The sequence below is a fragment of the Sorex fumeus genome, unplaced genomic scaffold, assembly GCF_029834395.1.
Source record: "Sorex fumeus unplaced genomic scaffold, SorFum_2.1 ptg000153l, whole genome shotgun sequence".
In the NCBI taxonomy this organism is placed as follows: Eukaryota; Metazoa; Chordata; class Mammalia; order Eulipotyphla; family Soricidae; genus Sorex; species Sorex fumeus.
Window position 1 is genome coordinate 417,419 of NW_026606210.1, and position 11,115 is coordinate 428,533.

At 52.3% G+C, this 11,115-nt stretch overlaps 1 protein-coding gene across 1 annotated transcript in view; it reads right to left on the reverse strand.

The window, feature by feature from the left end:
- Positions 1–8,537, reverse strand: part of MOV10L1 (Mov10 like RNA helicase 1) — a 53,200-nt gene extending 44,663 nt beyond the window's left edge. Inside the window, exons 1-3 of the mRNA XM_056107110.1 lie at positions 8,440–8,537; positions 6,677–6,861; positions 1,564–1,726 (exon numbers count right to left, since the gene is read on the reverse strand). Coding sequence (XP_055963085.1) covers positions 1,564–1,726; positions 6,677–6,861; positions 8,440–8,536 — 445 coding nt within the window. The 5' untranslated portion in view covers position 8,537. The remainder of the gene's footprint in view (positions 1–1,563; positions 1,727–6,676; positions 6,862–8,439) is intronic.
- Between the last annotated feature and the right edge of the window lie 2,578 nt (positions 8,538–11,115).

The window sequence follows — 11,115 nt, forward strand, 5'->3', positions numbered from 1 at the left end:
TGGCTACAAGTCATCACTTTCTGTGATAACACGTGGAGCAGCTTTTTGGAAGTCTCCAAGCAGTTGACAGGCGCGGGGGCAGGAGACCAGCTCCCGGAAGAGAACAGTGCAGTCTCCTGCCCCCGCACCTGGCTGTCCTCGCCGGGGCCCGTTGGAGGGGAGCGGGTTGAGCTTTCCTCCCCGCCCCGACCAGGGCTCCGGCAGCCGAAGACCTCCAGGACCAGCCACCACCATGCTGAGACCACTCTCCGCACACATGAAGGTACTGGCAGAGGGACAAAGCCACGCGGGTTTCGGGGCCGAGATCTCCAAGCCTACTCGGACTGGGGCCAAGCATCCTCCGAGCCTCTACTTATGCTGGAAAAACCTTTCTTCTCCCTGAAACTCTCACAAAATCTGATCCTTTCAATGCTGCATGTAGCCATGTCAAATCTAATCCTTATTAAAAAAAAATAGAGGCGGGGGAACTCTCCTTCATTGTTGGTGGGAATGCCAACTGGTTCAGCCTTTTCAGACAACATGGACATTTCTCAAAAAACTAGAAATTGAGCTCCATTTTGACACACAAGACCACTTCTGGGAATATACCTGGGGGTCCAAAAACACACAGAAGAAACACCATTTGCACTCCTATAGTCACTGCAACACTGTTCACCGTAATCAGAATCTGGAAACAACTCAAGTGCCCAAGAACAGACAACTGGATCAAGAAACTATGGCACATCTACACAGTGGGATACCATGCAGCTTTTAGGAGAAATGAAGTCATGAAATTTGCCTATAAGTGGATGGACATGGAGAGTATCATGCTGAGTGAGTCAGAAGGAGAGGGACAGATACAGAATGACTGCATTCATTTGTGATGTATAACATATGTACATATATATAGTAGAAGATTAATATCCATGACCAGGAAAAACGGGTTAGGAGGGCTGGTCAATGCTTGGCTCTAACCATAAGCGCATCTGGGGCAGAGGGTAGGTAAGAGAGAGAGAGACCAGAATGACAATAATAGCTAGGAAGGATCACGCTAGACAAGAACTGAGTGCTAAAAGTAGGTAAAGGGATATTCTTGAAAATCTTTCAAGATCAATATTGCAAACCACAATGCCCGAGAGGCTGGGGGGGGGGGGGAGGGAGAGGGAGAGGGAGAGAGGGAGATAGAGACAGAGAGAGAGAGAGAGAAAGAGAGAGAGAAATGGGGAAATGTACACTGGTGGAGGGATGGGTGTTAGAATACCATATGACTGAAATCCAATCATGACAGCTTTGTAAGGTCTCACAGTGATTCAATAGGCCCTCCCGTTGATCGTCGATTTGCTCGAGCGGGCCCAGTAACGTCTCCATTGGAGACTTTGTTGTTACTGTGTCTGGCATATCGAATACTCTCGGTAGCTTGCCGGGCTCTCCGAGAGGGGCGGAGGAATCGAACTCGGGTCGGCCATGTTGGCCGCTTGAAAGGCGAACGCCCTACCCGCTGTGCTACAGTGATTCAATAAAAATGTTAAAAAAATACTGAAACAAAAAAATTTTGAGTGTGCAGCAGGAACTCATCTGGCATACCTTCACAAACATTCTCCAGAGAGAAGTACGTGCTCTGACTGATGTAGCCAGCACCTTCCATCAATGACGTCACACAGCCAATCAACACGCGAGGTTTGGAGTCCGACAGTCCCTTGCCATGGTTTTTACTATCATCTTCCCATTTATCAGAGACAGCTTCTACCTACAAAAGAAACCAGTCATTACTTAAACCATGACAGAGCTTCTACAAAAGCCAATGTTTTCCAAGAACACAGGTGTGAAAGTGCTCAACAAAATACTATAATACCAAATAAGGCAGCATATTAAAATTATTTCATCACCAAATAGGTTTTATCTGAAAAGTGAAGATTACCTTGGAAACAAATCAATAAAGGAAGAGTAAGTGGAAAAATACACCATGTTCTCAGCTGGTGCAGAAGCATTCAACAAATTCCACACCTGAATAGAGCCACACTGTCCTGATCCTGCTTCTCCCAACACTCATCTCTACCATTTCAGACAATATAGGGATGGGCATCTACACCAAGCAGACACTCCCCCAGGACACTCGCTGAGGGGCCATCTCACTCCATTCCAACCCAGTTATCTATTCGCAGACAGCATGGATCCTAGAGGGAAAGGAATAGATACCAAAGCACATCAGTGTCTCCAGGCTGCCCCCAGTTTCTGGCCTGAGGATCCAGAGCAATAGTACAGTGGGGAGGGCACATGCCTTGCACACGAAGGACCTAGTTTCAGTCTCCATATGGTCCTCCAAGCCCACCAGGAGTGATCGCTGAGTACGGAGCCAGGAGTAATCCCTGAGCATCACCAGATATATTTCAAAAACTGCACACTGCACTGTCCTCCCGTTGTTCATCAATTTGTTCGAGCGGGCCCACTAATGTCTCCATTGTGAGACTTGTTGTCTGTGTTTGGCATAATGAATACATCATGGGTAGCTAAAACAAACAAACAAAAAACAAGTTCTGGCTTGACTCTACCTCTACATTGGGGTTCTCCTCAGATTCTATGCATTTGCTGAAACAACTCACAGAACTCACAGAAACATCTTGTTTTACCAGTTCCTGATGTGTGACGAAGGACAGAGATCAGACACATCACAGGAGGTGGGGCAGGTCCATAATTTCGAAAGTTCTGTGCCCATGGAGATGAGAGTATTTCCCTTCTTGTGAGTTCCGAAAATAATGTGTGGGTGCTGCACGGTGATGCGTGTGTTCAGTGGTCGAGAGCCACCTCCCATCCTCCCCAGCAGAGAGACAGAGAGACCACCGCCTAATGGTGAAAATGGCCCGTTTAATGCAGAGCTGCTAGCATATCCAAAGGGGTCAGAGGTATAGGACCACATGTCTGTGTGCTTTACAGAAGTAAAACATTCCAGCAGAGGAAGTTCTCTGGGGGAGATAAACTCAAGGAGACGTTCTGTCTCCAAAGGGTGTCTATACTGCTTTTCTTTCTTCCTCTAGTCATACATATATGACACATACATACATATAAACAAACACTTAGTCAATTAATTCTACTTCTTACCAATACTTGCAGTCTGTCTGGATAAACACAGTAAGAGATAAAGATCCCAACACTTAGTTCTCAGGGCTCTGAGAGCGAGTGAGGCTTTTTACCGTAAATCCCAGACTAAGTCCTCAGGCCAATTCAGCTGTCCTTCCCCAGGGGGATTCTGTCTCTTAAGCCATAACAGCTTGCATCAAGACCGTGCATTTATGCTTTCTAGAATGTCCCATTTCGATGCCGGGGAGCTCTGCCACTCGCCCTGGGTCCATCCCAGTCCCACGACGGGACCTCTCTTTTGGGGTGTTAGGAACTACAGCAACTGAAGCCTGAGTCAAGTAATCATGACCAATGCCCAGGAGTAGATATACTAGTGTCAATCAACTCCCAAATATCAGGAGCATAGCATTAAGGTCTTTCTGTGTTGAAGCAAAGTACGTTGCTCAGTGGTAAAACATGGAATGCCTATAAGGGAAATAGAAAACCAAGTAATTCACTACTAATACAAAACCCAGAATTACCAGAAAGTTTTGACTTATAAGTAACCAAGACTGACTTGAGGAACTGTGACAATGAGGTGTAAAACACAAAGGAAAAGGTAAAGATAATCTCAGGGGATTAGGGATGCTCGCAAGAGCACTGTAGGCTTCTCTGGGAGGAGGAAAAGGGGCAATTCACTGATGAAGCCTAAAACACTATACCAATACCTCCTGAACTTAAGTGAGTGCGTACATGGGTCTCCAAACCCAGTACTTTGGAGGAGGGCGTCGAGAGCAGTTCCCTCATATAGGCCTAACACATCCTTCACTCCTTGCCTTCTTCTCTAGGGGTGAGGCTGCAAGTCCCTGATCTTCCTGGGGACCAGACCCTCCCAGAAGTCCCACGGGCTTTGGCTGATGAAAACAAATGACGCTTCTATCTGCCAGGAAACTCATGGACTTCCAGAGCATGTGTCTAAGTCAAACACCAAACCTGAGCATCAGAGATGCTCCAGGTACTCCTTTCATTCAGGAAATTAAGGGGTTCCAGAAACCTGAGCCCAAAGTGACGACAATACAGAGATTTCTAGTTGCTAAGTCACAATACCACAATATTCATTCATGATAAAGATTCTCAGTAGTCCAACGATAGATGGAAACCTCCTTAGAAGAATGAACAATGCTCAGTTCATATTGCACTCAATAAAATTACAGTGTTTCTCTTAGGATCAGGAACAAGGCAGCTATTCTGGCATTCAGCACATCTGTTCAAAAGGTACTTCAAGTCCTAAGCAGAGTGATTATCAAGAAAAATAAGCACCCAAACTGAAAAAGAAGTAAATCCATCAATGAAGATGACATAATCTTAAATGCAGATGTGCTAAAGATGTCCCAAAAAGACTGTTAAAGCTAATAAAGCAATTCAGCATATCTGAAACTTCTAAAACCAACATACACACTCTGTTGTAATTCTATACAACAATCTAAAAAAGCAACTTAAGCAAATTATTTCATTTATCAGAAAATGCAATAGGGGCCGGGACAATAGTACAGCAGGCAGGGGCTCATCTGACACACAGGCAACACAGAGTCAATCCCCAGCACCCCATATGGTGCCCCACACCCCAGAAAACGTGATTCCTGAGCACAGCCAGGAGTAAGCTAGGAGCACCACTGGGTGTGAACCCACACAAAAAAACAGAGAATATGAAATACTAGGAATAAGTTTAACCAAAAGTTTTGTACGTGGAAAACTGTAAAGCATGGCTGAAAGCCATCTGAGAATACACCAATACTTGGGAAGATATTTATGGATTAGAGACTTAATATTAAGATGTGAGAGGCTGGAGATGGCTCAACGTGCAAGGGCATGTGCTCTGCATGCAGGAGCCCAGGCTCAACCCCTGGCACTAAGAGTACATGGCATCACTAAACGGGGCACTGCCCAGGGTGACAACCTCTGCTCCCCTTCCCCAAAAATGTCAACACTACCCTAAACAATACAGAGTCCATGAAATACACATCAAAATTTGCTTGGGGGCCACAACCAGTGGTACTAAGGGTTTATTCTGTGTTTAGGAATCACTCTTGGTAGTGCTGACGGACCACAGGTGTTGTTGGGACGCAATGAAGGTCAGTCACGTGTAAGATATTGTAACCACTGGACTATCTCTCTGGTATCCACATCAAAATATTTCTTCCCTTCATCAAAATCTAACCATATGTTTTGCAGAAATTTTTCTTTTAAATGCAGGGTCATAGCAATAGTACCGTGAACAGGGAGTTTACTTTGCACACAGCCAACCCAGGCTCAATCCCCAACACACCATAAGGTCTCCCAAGTCCACCAGGAATGATCCCCAGAATCCAAAGCACAGAGCCAGAAGCCCTGGGCATCACAGGGTGTAACCAAAAAACTGTAGCACTGTCCTCCCGTTGTTCATTGGTTTGCTCAAGCGGGCACCAGTAACGCCTCCGTTGTGAGACTTGTTGTTACTGTTTTTGGCATATCAAGTACACCATGAGGAGCTGGCCAGGCTCTGCCATGTGGGAGGGAACCAAAAAACAAAAACAAAAACTTTAAATTTTTCATGTGGAATTTCCAAAGAAACTTGAATAGTTAAAACCATCCTAAGGGGCTGGAGAGATAATACAGCAATTAGGCAATCTCCAGCATCTATGTGATCCATGGAGCACTGACAGAAGTTATTCCTGAGCACAGAATCAAGAGTAACCCCTGAGTAATGCCAGGTGTGCCCCACCACCAAAAAAAAGAGGTCTGTCTTAGGGGCTGGAGTAGTAGAATAAATAGTAAGGAGCTTGCCTTGCACACAGCTGACCCAGGTTTGATCCCCAGCATCCTATGTGGTCCCTTGAGTACTGCCAGGAGTGATCCCTGAGTACAGAGCTCAGGGGCCAGGCCTAAGCATCACTACTGTGGCCCCAAGTAATTTTTTTTCTTTCTGGGTCACACCCGGCAATGCTCAGAGGTTGCTCCTGGCTCATGCACTCAGGAATCGCTCCTGGCGGTGCTCGGAGGACCATATGGGATGCTGGGAATCGAACCTGTGTCGGCCATGTTGGCTGCGTGCAAGGCAAATGCCCTACCTGCTGTGCCATCGCTCCAGCCCCCCAAAAATGATAAATTTTTTAAAAAATCCTAAAAAGGGAAAACAAAGGTTGCAGGGCACGTAATTCATGACTTCCAAACTTTTCATGATACCACGGATGACGTACCGCAGGATGACAGTGACACAGATCAGTGGAGTAGAAGAACTCAGCAAATAAAGCCTCATATAAACATGGTTCGCTCACAAGAGTGGTCAGCTTATTCAGGAGGCTTTTTCCCTTGAGTCTTCACAGAAGTTGGGGGTAAAAAAAAGGTATCATCAAGCAAAACAAAGCCCCTACACCCTTTTCTGTTTTCTTTTGTGATGCTGGGGACTGAATGCATGGGCCCGGCTTCCATATACTCAGAACAAGATCTGACCTACCCACTGATTTTCAACAGCACTTATTACTCACGGAAAGGAACCACTCAGCGCCCTGTAGGCCTCCTCCACCGGCCAGGCCAGACCGTCCTGGGGCGTAAAAGAACGTGAACGAAGCCCGAGGCGAAGGCAAGACTTATCTGAGAAACTTACCCTGATCGCTTTCAGTCCATTCGACACTTTATTTTCTTCCACAACGGCAATCACTTCCTGTCCGACATTCAGAAGCACTTTGCCAGTCACCGCGTCATTAGAGAAGTAGATCAGGTCGTCAATCATGCCATAATCGCTGCAGTACCTCGTCACCACACCCTGAACGGTCTTCAGCTTGGTGTCACCTGAGACAGGTCCACAAAAGGCTCGTGTGAGGGCAGGAGCGAACCCAGGAAAGGGGAGAGCCAGGGACCACGCGGGTGGGGCCCGGCAGGGCAGCACACAGGTTTCACCACAGAGCAGGCCTCCGAGCCACTGCTGCCTCCTTCCACCACCGCTGGCCATCAGCACCAGCGGCACGAGCGCCTCTGCTGACCAGACGCTGAGGAGAAAGCAGCAGGGCTGGGGGCAGCCCAGGTGGGAGCTCCCTGGCCACTGGCCCTCTGGCAGTCCTCTCCCCTGGGGCCTGCTCTCTCCTTCCTGCTCCCCTCGGCTTCTTGAGCAGATCAGCCCGGGGAAGCCCAGAGCGGGCGCCCAAGCACCAGCCGGGATTTGTCACCCGGAACAGCAGGCAGGGTCAGGCGCTGGCCCGGCCACCGCCAGCCTGAGCCTCAGCAGAGCCAGGAAGACGCCCTGGGCACGGCCGGGTGCGCCCTCCCCAAGGAAGCCCGTCAGCGAGAGCCCTGACTGACCAGACTCCAAGGAGTCTGCCACACACCCAGCAGGCGCGACTAGGAGGGCCTTCGGCTGGCACACGGCCGAGGACTCGGGTTCGAGCCCGGGCATCCCACAGAGTTCCCCAGCACGGCCAGGAGCGATCCCTGAGTGCAGGGCCAGGAAGAGCGCCCGTGCCCCCCCCCCCCCCCCCCCAGCATCGCCAGGCGTGACAGAAGCAAAAACAAAAACAAAGGACGCCACACGGGGCTGGTGAAGGGAGCACACGGGCCTCGCCGGGGTGACCCCCGCCTCCTCCAGCAGTGCTCCCAGCCCGTCCCCAGGAGAAGGCAACACCACGCTCAGAGCTCCATGGACGCCGTCGTCCCCGTCAGAAGTCGAAAGTTCTCCTTAGGCCCCTTCTCAAGGCTCTCCTCAGACCCCTCCTCAGAATTCTCCTCAGAACTCTCCTCAGGCCTCTTCTCAAGGCCCCTCCTCAGACCCCTCCTCAGGGCTCTCCTCAGGCCCCTCCTCAGAACTCTCCTCAAGCCCCTTCTCAAGGCCCCTCCTCAGAACTCTCCTCAGGGCTCTCCTCAGGCCCCTCCTCAGAACTCTCCTCAGGGCTCTCGTCAGACCCCTCCTCAGACCCCTCCTCAGACCCCTCCTCAGACCCCTCCTCAGAACTCTCCTCAGGCCTCTCCTCAGGCCTCTTCTCAAGGCCCCTCCTCAGAACTCTCCTCAGGGCTCTCCTCAGGCCCCTCCTCAGAACTCTCCTCAAGCCCCTTCTCAAGGCCCCTCCTCAGAAGTCTCCTCAGGCCTCTTCTCAAGGACCCTCCTCAAGGCTCTGTCAGGCCCCTCCTCAGGGATCTCCTCAGGGCTCTCCTCGGGTCCCTCCTCAGGCCCCTCCTCAGCTGGGCACGCGAGCCCACAGGGCGGCCCTGGGGCGGCCCAGCACGCGCGGGAGAGGCCGGGCGCGGCCCGAGGGGTGGGCAGCGCGGCCCTGGGCCGTCAAGGTCCCCGCCCCCCACCCTGACAGGAAGCGGGCAAGCGTCCCGAGTCACGACGCCCGCCAGCGAGCGGCGGCCCTGCCACCCGCCCCCGCGAGGCACCTTCTGCGAGCTCGCACAACGGAGGCCCGGCCTCGTCCTCCCGGCCGTCCGCCTTCCTCCAGAAGAAGGACACCACCTTGGCCGCGAGCCGCAGCATGGCCGCCTCCGTCTGCCCGCGCAGGACGAGGTGCGGGCACGAGGCCTCGCACGAGTGCGCCTGCGCCTGCGTCCTGGCGCCCAACCAATAGGGGTCAAGGGCTCGCGCCTGCGCCTACGATGCGCTTGGCTCGACCAATGGGAGAGCGAAGCGCTCCTGAACCGTTAACGGTCCAGGTAGGCGGTTGGCTGTTAGAGACTTGCTCTGCGCCTGCGCGGCCCCGCTGCTGAGCAGGGCCCACGTGGTTCCACGCTGGTGGGCGGGGCTCTGCGGTGGGCGGGGCTCCCGCGGGTGGGCGGGGCTCCGAGCTGGATCTCCGGCCCTTCCTGACCCTGGCCGAGGTGGGGCTGCGGCCTGACCGCTCAGGTGCTGACCCGTGTCCTCTGCCAGCTGGGGCCAGTTGACGCCACCGCTTTGGGGAGCGTTCTGCTCGCGCACGGAATTTGGAATTCTACAAACTTGAAATTTTGTAATATTCTCCAATACTAACATCTGCACTGTAGCACTGTCCTCCCGTTGTTCATCCATTTGCTCCATTACGGAGTCACCTCTCCATTGTGAGACTTGATGTTACTGTCTTTGGCATGTTGAATACGCCAGGCCATGGGGAGCTTGCCAGGCTCTGCCGTGCGGGCGGGATACTCTTGGTAGCTTGCCGGGGCTCTCCGAGAGGGGCGGAGGAATCAAACTTGGGTCGGCCACGTGCAAGGCAAGCGCCCTACCCGTTGTGCTATGGCTCCAGCCCGTGTTAACTACTATTGTAATATTATTACAAATATTACAATATGGCGGCTCTTTGAAAGGGATCTCGGGCTTGTCTGCTTGAGCCCCTTAATGAGCGTGAGTTTCAACTCCAGCGGTTGGAGGGTTCAACCACCTCTGCTTTCCGGTCATGGATTAATTCCCGGTTTCTGTGGGAAGCTTGGTTCACTTTGGTAAACGGGAAAGGTGAGGATGTCTGTGCCCCGGCCGGCAGTAGGGGTCTAATGTCCCACTGCCGACGGTGTCTCCACTCTGAAATGGCTTGGCTGATGGCCCAAACTCATCCTGAAAAGAGAAAACATAGAGAACACAGCAAGCAGTTTTGTTCGGTTTTATTTTCCGTGGGGGCCACCCCCAGTGGTGCTCAGGACGTTGTGCTCAGGGCTCACTCCTGGCTGCAGGAGCAAGCAGTCGTGCTGGGGAAGGGCTAGAACAGAGAGCTCAGAGGAGAGAACCTGGTAGGCAGTGCAGGGGCTGGGATGGGACTGTTCTTCCTGAGGCCGACTCAGACCCCCCCTTGGGAGGGACCACTTGCCTGCCCGCCTTTCTCCCATAACTGATGTCTCTTCCTTCTTGGCTACATTAACGGGTCTCTCCACCTGAGGACCCAGCTAACCCGCACAAAACGTGTCCGGCTGAGACCAGAGCTTCACTGGAGCCGGCTCAGCACTCGGAGACCTCCAGTGCGTGTGCAGACCTACCTCACAGCCTGGCTCTGCAGTTTCCCCACGCACAGCCCCTTGTTTATGCTCCTCGCTAGAGGAGAGCTTTTGAAAGGCACAGATGTTGTCGCATTTGTTCAGCATTTCTCTTCCACCGAGGAGAAGCACAGAAGTGCAAACGGGGCCAACTGACACCTCCCACTCCCATTGACTAAGGAGCTGAGGAGGTGGTCAAGGGACTAGAGCATGTACCCTGTGTTATTTTTTTTCTGGGTCACACCCGGTGATGTCTAGGGGATACTCCAGGCTTTGCACTCAGAAATTACTCCTGGCGGTGCTCAGGGGACCATACGGGATGCTGGGAATTGAACCCGGGTTGGCCGTGTGCAAAGCAAACGCCCTCCCTGCTGTGCTATCGCTCCAGCCCCGAGCATATACCCTGTGTGTGCGAGCCCTGACTCCCATCCCTGGCAACATGCAGTCCCTGAGCAGTCGGGGATAGCCCCAAAACAAAACAAAAATGGATCAGTAATGAAAGTTGAGAGAATTTGGGAGGGGGGTGGCTTAGAGTCACACCTGACAGAGCTCAGACGACCTTTCTGTGATGCCAGGGATTAAACTGGGGCTGGCCACAGCAAGGCAAGCACCTCAACACCACCTGCGCCCTCTCTGCCCCCCTTGGATTTTCTTCTCCTGTCAAGGGCACTCCGGCTGCCTCACACAGCTTCCACTTTCTGATCATTTTTTTGGGGGGGTCACATCCGGCGATGCACAGGGGTTCCTCCTGGCTCATACACTCAGGAATCACTACTGGCGGTGCTCGGAGGACCCTATGGGATGCTGGGAATCGAACCCGGGTGGGCCGCGTGCAAGGCAAATGCCTTCCCTGCTGTGCTATCGCTCCAGCCCCTTTCTGATCATCCCTGCCTGGCTGGGAAACAAGGACAGCGGGACGCCCATGACTCCACACGGAGCGGTCGGTTCAACGTCGGCCAGGAGTGGGGAGTGCCCAGAGCTCGTACTCTGCCTCGGGGCACGCCACGTGGCAGCCCCGTGCTCTCAGGGACTCGGGCACTGCCACTCTCAGGACACCAGAGGTCCACTCCTGTCCTTCCCGTCCACTAACGAGCAGGAATAAAGGCACCACGGGGCCCG